At 36.1% G+C, this 13978-nt stretch overlaps 2 protein-coding genes across 2 annotated transcripts; both read left to right on the top strand.

Annotated features, from left to right (window-relative positions):
* The first annotated feature begins 5454 nt into the window (after positions 1 to 5454).
* On the top strand, positions 5455 to 8978 carry LOC145620595 (uncharacterized). The gene is made up of 6 exons (XM_081675293.1): positions 5455 to 5813; positions 5901 to 5996; positions 6932 to 6972; positions 7280 to 7397; positions 7831 to 7911; positions 8589 to 8978. The coding sequence occupies exons 1-6, from the start codon at positions 5583 to 5585 to the stop codon at positions 8646 to 8648; spliced, it is 627 nt and encodes a 208-aa protein (XP_081531419.1). The 5' UTR covers positions 5455 to 5582; the 3' UTR covers positions 8649 to 8978.
* A 730-nt stretch (positions 8979 to 9708) lies between these two features.
* LOC145621035 (uncharacterized protein At4g38062-like) lies at positions 9709 to 13968 on the top strand. The gene is made up of 2 exons (XM_081675769.1): positions 9709 to 9813; positions 10846 to 13968. Exon 2 carries the CDS (start codon positions 10919 to 10921, stop codon positions 13907 to 13909), a length of 2991 nt encoding a protein of 996 aa, XP_081531895.1. The 5' UTR covers positions 9709 to 9813; positions 10846 to 10918; the 3' UTR covers positions 13910 to 13968.
* The last annotated feature ends 10 nt before the right edge of the window (positions 13969 to 13978 follow it).

Here is a 13978-nt window from a genome sequence, read left to right as displayed (position 1 = left end):
ATGTGTTTCAGGTTTGTGCTGTATCACATAATTTGATAATCCAAAATTATTGTTAATATAAAGATAATTATTATTGAAAATTAATGAATTTAACCCTCCTATAACATAAATAAAAAATTCCTGTCAAAAAATAAAGAAATAAATAAATAAATTATTAGTAATATAAATAAGTTTGCTTCCACATAAATGCAAATTGAGTTGATTATCATATATTTGATGCCAACTTGCAAAGTTAGCCAACTCTTCACTACTCTTTTAATGACAATGTCAAGCCTCTTAATGCTATGTCAAAACTCTCCAAATTAACAATAGTAATTAGTAAATGGTAGAGCATAAAATCGAAAGCACACTCTCAAACAGGAACTTTGATGAGTTCTGAAAATCACATCTCTAGGATGCAGAATAGCCTGCTAAAACATCAATTGCAGCTGCTACTCTAAAGTAAAATGTTCAGAAAGAGAAAGAAGAGAAATATCATTCTAATTCATCAAAGTTTAGATCAACAAGGAGGAAAACAATCATAACATGATTTATCAGAGGGAAAGCCTAATCATGAGACTAGATTATTTTATGAGTGAAAAGTAATCTGCGACAGGGCATATCACTTGCGTTTTTTCCTTAATTTTGCAGATTTTTCGGTTCGCAGCTTTACTCTAGGTGTCGAGGCTGCTTGCACAGCTTCAGAATCTTGAGGTGTGCATAGCAGAAACTTCTTGTTTGAACCTATCTGCTGGCAAACCTGCTTCAGCATCCTCTTGCCTCTCATCCATTTCAGTAGTATCTTCATGTGTGTTTTGCTGGCTATTCCACTGATGCCAGCTTCCTACAGCAGAAAAATCTACCATTAGAAAAACGGAGCCTACGCAGAGCACACTTACTACCTGGCGATTCCTGATACCGCACTACTACAATATTAAATATATAAGACACTTTTTATCTGTAAGTCAACAATCGGCATAATATACTTGAGACTCCAAATTTACCATCAAGACCCAGACTGAATAGCACAAGCACTAATCAGATCCATAATTCATAGTTCTGGTACCTACAGTTATAAGCTTATAACTTACAAAGCATGAGAGTGATGAGACACAAGCAATTTCAGGAATATATACACAACTGTTTTAATTTTTTACCACTACATTTCATCTCAAACCTCATCATTTATCTGAGAAATGATAGTGATCCAAAAGAGGAAAAAAAAAAAACATTGCAAATATGGGGAGGGAGCGAGAGGAAATGGGTGAGACAGAAATGAACAAAGAAGAAGCATAGAGGAACAAGTGGATTTCACGAACAAGTGAACGAGCATCAGTATAAAAAAAAAATCGAGTAAAATTATAGAGCTGGAAACAATATAATTTAGCTTCACATCCTTGCACCTTCAAATCCAATTATAAGATGCATGCTTCCACCAAGCCTAGCTAGAACAAAGGTTACGACAGGGTCAACAGCGTACGAGGGAAAGATCTATCATGCCTTGGAATCCCAAAAGGCCATGGGAATTATAGCCTGAAATTTGTAACATAAGGTCCATGTACATTAAGCTTAATATAGTCTCATGATCACCTAGTAGATAATGTCACATTTTGTACTAAACTGTATACAGAAATTATAACTACAAAGAGTTTAGGATTATGTATCAATCAAAGCCTTAATCCCATAAGTGGGGTCGGGTTTTGGATTATGTAGTGATCACAAAACTGTTTCCTGACAAATGAGTCTAAACATGAGGTAATTGGGAAGAACTAGACTACAATGCAGAGATCTCCATACCTTTAAACCCCTCAAGATTTTGTTATTGGAAACGAACTATACCAAGAACCATTGTGCTTTATTTATTGTAAGAAGAAAGATGTCTTAAAGAAGAGACAAAGTGAGGCAAGATAGTTCATGATATATATAGGCTGTCTGGCTCCCATTCCTAAATTAACAAGATGAAAAAGAATAGGTGGATACTTGTTAGATTATACTTTGTTGAAATGCTTCTTCCTATGCTCCACTCTAAATGTCTTGCTTTATAAACAGGGTTACTCCACTTTAACTACTCTATTTCCTCTAGTAAATGAATTACGGAGTATATTACAATCAATTTTCTTTTCCTTAAAACTATGACATGATAACAATGAAAGGAGAATGAGACGATCTTGGAAGAGCTTCACATGAAACAGTTTATCCCAAGGGTTTTTTAGGGTAAGAGGGAATCTGAATTATGATTCCAAAAGATTTTACATTTATAGTAAAGTGCTCCCCTTATGATAACTTCATATGGAAGTATTGGTAAATACACTTATCCATTCTCTATGTATGTCACTCACCACAAAGCATAATAGCTAAAGCCAAGGAACACCATACCTATTCTATTCTTTGGGAAAGGGGAGAACTACAATTCATTGAATTTGCTACAAGAACAGGTAGACCAAGGTTTTAGATGCACATTAATTCATAAATATTATATTGATAGATTAAACAGGGCAAGGCAAATAAGATTAAAAGTCATGCCTTTTGAAGTTTTGATTGATGTCATATTGACAAATCAGTGAGCTACCAGTAACCACGATGGCACAAACGACATTAGATACGGCACTCAATCGCTGCCAAAATCCACCTCGAATAACTCTCGTGGATGTGCGATCATAATCATTCATAAATGTCATGTTATAATCTAACAATGGAGAACCCCATTTGAACTAGTTGGGAAGCTTTTACTCACATTTACCTTCCCAGATCCTAACCCAAACACGAGACACTTGAATACTTGATCCACACTCAAACTCACACCTAAATTAAACCCTTTAAGGCTTTAACCCTCATTCTAAATGACAGAACAATTGGACAATCATTGCTTGATTACAAATTAACAGCATTATAATTCATAAGCAAAGTATAGTCAGGTACAATCCAACATTTCAATTCATACCAAGATTACCCAAAAATTATAGCTTCAAACACCCACAAAAAATCACAAGTGCAGCACAAATTAAACAACTTATTAAAGACAATTTTGAACACAATTCATCAAAAATTATCTACCAAACTTGCAAATAACATCAATAAATATTTTTTTTATAAAAAAAAGGGAATTTGGAGGGCGATAGAAAGAAGATGAACCTGTGCGTTAGTCCAAGCACTGCCAATGGTGACAGGGCCACGATTCTGGATCAAATTGAAGAGATTTTGAGCAATGGAGGTAGCTTCAGAGTAGGGAACTTTAGGGTTTATCTTCCTCAGATTTTCAGCTCGTTTCTTGGACATATATCTCACACATTGCATCATCATTGAGCTACCTCCCCCAATTTCTCCTCCTCCATTGCTGCTGCTCCAAACCCTCCTCCACATTTCTTCTTCCCTCTCCTTCAATCGAATTCAATTTATGAAAAATTGGGGAAAAATTGATTCATATGGTATGCGTCGTCTTGATTTTGAAACTGAAAATTAGGGTTTTTGAGGGTATTAGAGTGCGAGTTCTTGAGTAGAAGAATATCACACGGTCCGTATAGCTGCGCTTAGTTCATTTTTTGTGTTTACTTTTTTCATTACTTCGTTTTACTAACTCCGGTTCGCATTACTCGAAACGAAGGGGTATTAATTGTGAGACATAAAATATTCCTTTGTTGTGAGTAATGCAAATCGGAGGTAATATTTTTTTTTTTTTTGATGTATTACTAAATTACTAATTGTCTAACTTGATTAAACTTTAAACTTATCTACATACGAAAAAATTTATTAAATAATTACATATGAAAAGTGGAACAAGTAATAAAATACGCTCGTAAAATGAAAGTGGAGTAAAAAATAAAAACGGAGGGAGTAAGTGATTACTCGTATACAAGGTTTGCTATAATAGGAAAAGTTTACCTATCACAACCATGAGTTTTGTGAGATCAAACCCCCCCCCCATTAGGGATACTTTAAAGTGGGGACATGTTTATTCAGGTGTGTATGGGCCTATTTACATTTACTTAATTTCAGTTCGGTTCAGCTCCAATCAATTCGGTTTAGTTCAATTCAGTTCAGCTCCTAATTTCCTTCTCTCATAAAATATTCACTTCAGTTCAGTAAATGTGACACGGGCCCTAAGTCGAGTTTAATAGCGTCGAATGGGTTTAAATTGGATTCTTATTTGAGTTATACGAAGTACTAAATTATTATGCACATACAAATTAAAAATCTAAATCAAGTTACTTTTGAAAGGAAAATTTGTCAGAAAAAACCATTTATAACAACTATTTTGTCAGAAAAAACCTTGTAAAATTTTTTTGGCAAGGAGAAACCAGATTGTAAAATTTTTTTGTTGAAGACAACCTGAGATCTCTAATCACTCAATTAACTACTAATTTTCCTTAATTCTTCTAATTACTCATAAATCTCATTAACCATTTAATAATTAAGTTGATTTATAAATTTTTTTTTTAAAAAAAAAAACAAAAACAAAAACCACCCTTACCACCACCAATCATCCACCCTCTCCTTCTCCCCCTCCCATGGCAGCAGCTAAGCAGCCTCCTCCCCCATCTCCAGTCACCGCCTGGATCCCCTCACCCCCGCTAACCAACCTCCACCACCGAACTGACCCCCTCCCATTTCCCTTTTTCGAAAAACCACCCACCAACCTTCTGCCATAACCACAACCCAGAAAACCACCCCAAAACCCCAACCAAAACGCTTCATACGCAACCACCCCTCCTCGATCTTCAACAATCCCTCCTTAAATGCCGCAATCTCTCTCCTCCCATCTAATTTCAACTTTGAAATCCACAAATCCGTCCACAAATACGAAGAAGATCTAGTGTTGGTGGTTTCTTTTGGTAGAATTTTTGGGATAGGGTTTAGGAGGGTGGTCGCGGTGAGGGTAAGTGGGAAAGTGGAGGGGGCGGTTCGGCGGTAGAGGTTGATCGGCGGGGGTAAGGGGAGGGGGGAGGGGGCTGCTGCCATGGGTGGGGGAGAAGGAGAGGGTGGCTGACTGCCTGGTGGTGAGGGTGGGGTTTTTTCTTTTTTTTTTTTAATTTATAAATCAACTTAATTATTAAATATTTAGTGAGAGTTATGGGAAATTAGAAGAATTAAGGGGAAATTAGTGGTTGATTGAGTGATTAGGGATCCTAGGTTGTCTTCAACAAAAATATTTTACAATTTGGTTTCTCATTGCCAAAAAATTTTTATAAGGTTTTTTCCGACAAAATAGTTGTTATAAATGGATTTTTCTGACAAATTTTCCCTTTTGAATTTTTTTTTTTAAAAAAAATTTGGAAAGCTCTTTCGAAACAGATTGGATCAGGTCGATTTTGGTGATATTGGATACAATTACCTTCCCAAACTACACTTTGGTTTCAAAAATAAAAAGAACAAAAATTTTTTTTTTAAAAAAATTGTTATTTAGTGGGCATTATTTAAGACCACTAACCAATCAACCATACATGAAAATACAGAGAAAACGAACGGTCCACAATCATAGATTTCCCACCTTTTTTTCTTGTTGAAAGAATGATGAAGAAACGAATATCCCAAATCAGCCAATATGAACACACATAACCTGAAAAAAACTTACCAAAAATAGAAAGAAATTTAAGAGGAGAGAGAAAATGAAGAAAAATGGAGGTGAAACCTCGCAACACCATAACTCGGCCCCTGCCTCACCTTCCGCGCCACCGCCTCGCACCACGAGCTCGAATTCCGACGCACCATTGAGGCGCAGAAATGCGCCATTTTTGATCGTTTGTAGATGTTTCAGCCTAATCACCGCCATATCTGCTATTCTTTGTATTGCCGTCAATATTCTTTCTGCTGTTCGATCCTTCAAGCATGGAGCTGATGTATTTAATTATGCTTTTTATTTGTCGATTTTTTGGTGTGATTGTTGGTTGATTTAGGGTTTTTGATATGATTTCAATTTTGTTTAGGTTTTTGATGGGATTTTTCGATGTTATGCGGTTGTGCTAGCGATTTTGGTGGTTTTGACTGAGACTGAGTGGAGTCTCATCTTCAAATTCTGGAAGGTATGATTTCTGTTTTTATTGGATTCTAGTTGGATGAATTTCTTTGTTTTTATGGATTTTTGATTGCTTTATTGAATTGTTTCAATTGTAATTGAGTATTGAGGTCATCTTATTACTCCTTTATGATAATTTTCCGGGTTTCGGATTTGCAAGAATTGAGCTCAATGTAATATTTGTAAGGATATGGCTTTGGGGTTGCTGATTGATGAGGATTGAGCTCAATGTAATGCTTGGTTACAATATAATTCTGAAAGGCATGACCTTATTATGTAATTCGAACGATTTTGGTTGTATGTCAAATAATTCAGCAAGCTAGGTACAATACCAGTGTTGGGTATTTATGTTATGCATTTTTGCGAAGCTAGGAGTAAGGTGTTGTTATTAACTTGTTGGAGCCTGGACCTGGAGGTATTAGATCTTAATTATCATCAATAGAAATATTATGGAGATATTGCAAGCTAAATTTCTAATACCATAAAATAATTTTAATGGAAGTATTAAGGTACTATCATGCTGTTTAATAGCGTACTGTTTGTGCATATTTCTATCATAGATATTGTTCAATAAGACGAAGTACTCTGTAGCATGTAGTATGGAGTGCTGAGTGGCTGCCTTCCATTATTACATTGTCAATTTGTCATGACAAGCGTGTTCTACTTTCCATTCTTTCTCCTTTCCTTTCCTGCTCTCCAAATATATAAGTATGTATGAGTGATTTTGTTGCAGTAGTCGGCATTCAGCCAGTCAGCAGTCAATTGTATGTTACGCAATTCACTCCTCAGATAGGTTGTTGTTTCCTTAATTAATTTGTCCTGTTCATGTTTGCCATACTTAAATGGCTGTCTTGGTTGTCTACAGTTGTCATATATTTAATCTCGTACTTGCTTTTTGTGTTTGTTTAGACTTGGAAGCTAATTTTTGGTGTTATGCTGCAGGTGTTGGAGTATTGGCCTGGCAGAAGCATGCTACAAATCTTGTATGTATATAAACACCCTAGACTATTGAATTTATCCTCATCAAACTTATAGAAAATTTAGCATTTTGGTTTTTTTTAAAACAAAGACAGCATGAAATCGATTTATTTGTTAGAGTATAAGCTATGACCAAGTAATCGTAGTAATTTCTGGTGTCAGAAAGCCTTTTTAATTTCTGGAAGCTACCACTGTCCATGTCACTTTACTGAAATGCTGATGTAGGCACAATAGAAGTTGTTTTAATGCATCATTTACCGGTAACAATGAATATGAACTGTCATCCATGGCCTCATTGATTGTTTTGTGTAGTGTTGCTGTTATGACTAGGGCATTCTCTGACTTTATTGGCAAGCAACGTGATATAGTTCTTCTTCAGAGTATAGCAAGCTATCTGCTGCTTTCATGCGGTGCTGTTTATCTTGTATCGGTAAGAGGATGAGCTGAACAGTTTTTTGTTTTTTTCCCCCCTCTTTTGATTATGTTAAATTGCTTTTATTGGTGTAAAGGTACATCTATACGTCTGGAGGATATTGTGCTCGTATGTTTTTGTGACGTACATGTATAACTTAATGGGTTCAATGGGCTCAGTGTTCACAAGATTGTTCATATACTTGAATGAAACCATTATTATCTAAAAGTGTAATCCCCATGGCAATTAGTTTGATAAATATCTTGATGAGAGACTTCATTATAGTAATGTTAACAGAATTTAGACTCTTTAGATTTTAAAATTTTACAAATAGTGCATGATGAGAAACTTGAGCTAATCCACTGCTAGATTTAAATATACAGGTTTTGTTTATTCAAGAAATGTTCAATGACAATTTATTTCATGTTGCTTCAAATCAACAATATTTCAGGGAATTCTTTGCATAGGTATTTTGAAGCGTTCCCTAGAACAGAAAGAAATTTCAAGGGATCAAGCAGTTAAGGATCTACAGGTATATAAGTGTCTGCTGTCTAGCTTCTTTTTACTTCTGATTTATGTGGTTAATTGGATTGGTTGCTTCAGATGAAGGTTTTTATTATGATTAACTTAGGTTTTGCTTCTCTAATTTGCTATATTCCATGGCTGTTTGTTTGTGAACACTGTACTTAATCTAATGTAGCTACTAGATTAAAATAGCTAACCAAAACCAACTACTTCATTAGTCATGCCAATTAATTAAAATCCATCCATTTTTTGTCGTCCATAATGGGAAGTGCATCAATTCCGTGCAAAGCTTGAGAAGGGAAAACAAAAGTCTAGGGTCGTTCATAGAATTACAACTAGCAGTGAGGACTGAGTTGCCTAAGACTTATGCTAGATGGAGAGATGTCTTGCAACACATCGAGTCCCTTGCTCAATAATATCTCCAATGATGCTTCATTGAGAATAGCAGATGAGAATTTACAGCTGATGTGCCAGGATTGATGGGCTCTTAGATTTCTACGAGAAAAAAAGTGGTCTCCTTGTTGACTAGTATCATTTTTTCATATCTATCTATCTACTTCCTTTTTTTTGGATTCTGAGATGAGTTGTTTATTTTCTTTCAATTTGATTTAGTCCCTAAAAAAATTGTTGAGTGAGAATCTTGACACTGTTAGGTCTGTTGCATTAACTTTTGTCCCGTTGCAGGAGTTGGAGAAGAAGCGGCAGGAACTTGAAGCTTTGTTAATTGAAGAAGAACACGTTTGAAAGAGAATTCATATGTTGGTTTGTCATGGTTCCTTATGGAATTCTGGATTTTCTCTAGAATATTGAGGAAGACAAGCCTTGTAACTGACAATTTGATCGAAACAATTGTACAGGAAGACAAGTCTTGAAGCTTTAGCACTAAGTAATATCTTTTTTGTTTTTGTTTTTGTTTTTGTGGCTTTATATAGTTGTAATCATTTTTTCCCATTCTCGAATTTTTTGTGGATAGAGAGTGTAGCTGTTTGAAAGAATCTGTAACCAATGTATGTACTAGTATGTAGTATGGAGTACTTGCTAAAATTGAATAACAATGGTTTTTTTTTTTTCCTGCTTGAGTATGCATTTTCGTGCCACCCTGATGAATTTTTGGCCAGTTTATTAGTCTATGTTATCTCAGGCTTATTTTGATATGTAGTAATTTCCATCATAGGACAACCAAATAAAAGTAGTTACAGGCCTTTTCTTGCCTTAGTGGCCAAAATAATGAGCCTCAGCTATTCTATCTCATCCCATCAGACATGTCAATTTCTGGTGATCTTCATTTGATGAAGGCATGCCTCGTCTTTCCAAAGAAATGGGTGTGTTCATTTAAAACATGTACAGTAGTAATAAACTACTCTGTCTGTAGCAATTAGCAAAAAATCCCGTAGACACGAGTGTGAAAAGAGAGCATCTAAAGCTCTAATCACTTGGCCAACCTTAATTCTAGTATGATGATACAAATTACTAACATAACTTCACTCAAGATTTAACAACTTATCCTAAATGAAGATATAAAGAGCTAAATATGCCTATTATAATTAGAGAATCAATTACAGGGGTTCGATCCTCACCTTAAATAAATGAGATCCTAATTTCCCCCTAAAGAGTATTATTGACGTCTTTTCAAAACGGATAATTAAAAAAGTTCCTCATATGAGTCTTCTTCCAAAATTTCTCCTTTTTTTGTACTTATCTCATTTGAATAAAAAAATTAAAAAATTAAAAATAAAAAAATAAAAAACTACTGTACTTTTTTTAAAAAGAATACAGAGTACAATAAAGAAGTTATAGCCGTACTCAAAATTTAAACCAAACACTCCCGCTCTCTCTCTCTCTCTCCTCAAACTCAAATCTCTCTATTCAGTGTTCACCCAGATTCACCACTACGCGTTGCTCCTCCCAGGTTCTCTTCCGCTCTCTTGCATTTTTCTGTAATTATGCTCACGAAAAAACCCTAATCTTCTGTAGTATTTGTTATGTTTATGTTTATTGATTTTAGTTTAATTTATTCTTGCATTTTATCTTAGCTTTGTGCTTTATAATTAGTACTCCGTAAATTCTTGTTTTGGATTGTTGTTTATAAATGATTTCTAAAGGTCACAAATTTCTATATGATGATTAACTCTAGGGTTTTAATTTGGGAGGTTAATAAAAGGGTAAGGGGTTTTTTTGATTTTTTTTTTTTCATGAAAATGTGGGGAAATTCAGAAATTGATGTTGGATTTTTATGAAGATGAATGATGGATGACCTGTTAATGGTGAAATTTTTGAAAGTTTAGTACTTTGTAGTACACATAATTAAAGAAAACTGGTATTACCATGTTATACAGTATGATGTTTGACCAATTGAAAAATTTATATGAAGGATAGAAACACAAGATTTATAGCAATTGTACTCGCACCTAATGCGATAATACTATAGACGGGATTTGATATGAGGTTCTAAATACGGAGTACTACCCAAAGAGTCACCACTACGGCGAATTGTAGTTGTATGTTTGTATTTGAGCTGAACATTGAGTTTAACAGTTTGTTTCTCTTAGATCCCCTACTTTGCATACAAGTTTCAAATGGTTTTAGTTTATACAAGTTTCAAATACTGAGACGAGGCTCATTTACCTCGTGTTGTTAAATCTTTATAATTTCTTCGATTTCCTTCTTCGTTCCTTTTGTGTTTGTGAGTGCATTTCTGCAACTGAGGTGCGACTACACACACAAATGCTCGCACATACATGCTAGCAAAAGCAGTTTCTGATTTTTTGTTGTACTGTTGATTCGCCTTGCAAGAGCTTCTTTACTTGCCTTTTTTGCTTGTCCATGAAATCGTGATTCAGTAATCTCTTGTCAAGCAGCAGCTCATTAGTTGTTTCTTTAATGATACCCTTCTCTTTTACTTTGCCATACGTATAATGTGGTTATGTGTTCATCAACCCAGGTTAATGAAAAATCGTCAACATTAGTACATTACTGAAGCGATAATTGGAGCAGTTCAATTTAATCAAAGCAAAATGGATGGTGTGTACAAGGAATTGGAAGAATCAAAAGCAGAATTAGAGAGGCTGAAGGAAGAATATCGAGTCAAAGCTGAACTTGCTGAGAGTCTAAGGAGAGCTCACTCAGACCAACAAGCGAAAAGTCAAGAAGCAAAGTTGCAGATTGATAAGCAGGCTAAGGAACTGAATGAAAAATCAGAGGAGTTGGCTGAATTGAGACAGCTTTATGGAGATGTCAAATCCAAATTGAATGAAGTGGAATCATCACTTAAGCAAGTCAGTTCTGTGAATGATAAGATTCGGATGGATTCTGGTGAGAAAGTGCAGAAGTTGGAAGGGGAAAACAGAAAATTGGTGTCAGCTTTAGAGGAAGCAACAGGAAGAAATGATGAATTGGAGAAGAAGCTGTGTGCTTGCAGTAAAGAGAATGAAGGTTTGAAAGCCCTTCTGTCAGAATCACAGCGGAAGCTCTCTGAAGCAGAAGAAAAAGGCAAAGCAGGAAGAGAATTGATGCACCGAGAGGAAGTTATATCGAAATTGGAGGAGCAAAGCATGAGTATCCAAGATCAACTGAAATGGAAGAAAGAGCAATTCCAACATCTTGAAGAAGCTCACAGGCGACTTCAAGACCTGTTCCAGTCAAGCAAGAAGGAATGGGCATCTGAAAAATCAAATATGTTGGATGAGATGACAGCATTGCAGTTCAAATTGGATTCTCAAATTAGAATCACCGAAAGCCTTGAAACCCGTCTAAAGATGTGCAATCAAGCTCTGGCACATGAAGAAAGCCGAAGAAAGGCATTGGACGTTCAATTGTCAGAATCAAAACAGCGCTTTGAAGATGTTTTATCAGAGTATGAGGATGTGAAAGAAAAGTTTGAAAGCCTCAGCACAAAACGTGATGAAGATATAGCAGTTTTGAGGAACTCTCTTGGGACAAAAGAGATACTGTTGAAGGAGATGGAGTACAGGAATACCCACCTTGAGCAAGAGAACAAGGAGCTCCTTGGATCTTTGAAAGAGCTACGGGAAGCTCAAATTAACAAGAGAAAAGTGGATCCATCTCTCAATAAGATTCGCAACAAGCTGAAAGAGTTGGAGCAGGTGCACGGCAATTGTTCTTTGGCTTTGAAGGAAAAAGAAGCTGAATGGACATGTAACATGGAGAAGCTGATCGAAGATTCAAAACGTTATGAATTTGAGCTAAAGAGGCAAGGTGAACAACTGGAGCAACTGAAGGTGCAGTTGGATGATTGTCACTCTGCAATGGAGGTTTCAGGTGAAGAAACATCCATTCTGCTCTTGATGATGAAGTCAGAACTTTCTGATGCTTACTCAAAGCTCTTCAAGTCAGAGGATCAGATTAAAGCATTCAACAGAGAAAAAGGAGAGAAGATCGCAGTTTCTGATCAGTGTTTAGAGATGGTAGACTGCTCTTCTGCGAAAGCTCAAGCTCATGGGGTGCAGGGGCATGAGGAGATTGCATTGATGGCAGAAAAGCTGGAATCAATAAAGCTATTGGAAGAGCATAGTAACGTTTTGGAATGTACTCTGGCAGAGCACAAAAAGATGCTTGAAGAGTCATCAAACTGCCAACTACAATTGAAAGAACAAGTTTGTCAGACGGAGGTTGCTCTCAAAAATCTTTCAACTGCTTTAGAAAAGTCGAATTCTGAATTGGCAGCAAAGATAAGTGAGGCTACACAAACAGAGATGGAACTGCAATTATGGAAATCTAAAGCAGAAAGCTTTAGAACTTGCCTTGAACAAAGCCAGGAGGCCTTTAAGCAAATGGAGAAGTCCCTTCTCGAACAGGTGGAGACAGAACAATGTCTTAAAAAAGAGAACAGTGCTTTTCAAAGCAAATTGAAAGAAGAAGAGCAGAAAATTATGGATCTCCAGCAAAAGATAGATTCTCTTGATCAAAAGTTGATGCAAAAAGAAGCAGCTATAGAGGCAATGAAATTGGAGGTGGTAGAAGCTTACAAGAAAGGCGAGCACTATGTCAAAATCCTAAAAGAAAGGGATGCCATAGTTGAAAACCTTCAAAAAGAGATAGAAGCAGTGGAAGAACAATCCATGAGAAGGGAATCAGAAGCAGCTAAATCTGCCAGGCTAGAAGCGGAGTACAAGTATGAACTTGAAAAGGAAGAACTGTGTAAGACCATCACAGCAGAAAGGGATGCTGCAGTTAAATACCTTCAAAAGGAGATTGAAGCATTGGAGGAACAATCTGTGAAAAGGGAATCAATAGCAGCTCAATCTGCCAGGCTACAAGCAAAGAACGAGTATGAACTTGAAAAGAAAGAATTGTGTAGGACCATCACAGAAGAAAAGGATGAGCAGATAAGGTGTATCCAGAGTTTTGCTTCATCTTTACAACAGGATTTCATGGAATTGGTTCTCTATACCTTCTCACAAGGTATAGAGAACATGGTTAAGATTGTTGCACTTCAAGATGCTTTAGAGAAGTCTGAATCCCACGTGAAGACTGAAGTGAAAATGAAGAATGATGCAATTCAAGGACTGAAAAAAGAGGTCAGTTCTCTACATGGAAGGATTTTGCTTCAAGAGGAGTCTTTACTTCACTCAAAACAATCAGCTAAAGAGCTTGAAGCTCAGTTAGAGTTTAAGAAGCTGGACTCCGAGAAATTGTCAAACAAGTTAAAGGAGGAGCAAGATAAGTGGAAAGAACTCATGGAAGAACTCAAACAAGAGAAAGAGGTTGCTACAACTAGCGTCAAAAGGCTGTCTTCTGAAAGGGATAACCTGCTCATGTACTCTGAAGAAATCTGCGAGCAAGTTGGCCATTTTTGTTCAGAAGATGTAAAGCTTGAGGGAATGTTGAGAAAATTGTTGCAGACATCTGATTTAGATGGTATTTTGACATCAGTTGATGACCTTGATGTAATATCAAATAGAATTTCTGACCCTGTGCTTATAGACATGAAGAAGGAAGTCGAAGCAACCCGTGATAGATCACCACTACGTGAGATTAACCATTAGTAGCTTCTGATACGAAATTTTTAAGTCATTCTTTCAATGCCTTATCTGTATAACAAGTTACTGGATAGT

Source organism: Chenopodium album, chromosome 27 (assembly GCF_948465745.1).
Source record: "Chenopodium album chromosome 27, dcCheAlbu1.1, whole genome shotgun sequence".
In the NCBI taxonomy this organism is placed as follows: domain Eukaryota; kingdom Viridiplantae; phylum Streptophyta; class Magnoliopsida; order Caryophyllales; family Amaranthaceae; genus Chenopodium; species Chenopodium album.
Note: the sequence above shows the minus strand (reverse complement) of the source record. Positions and strands in the feature narration are given on the sequence as shown.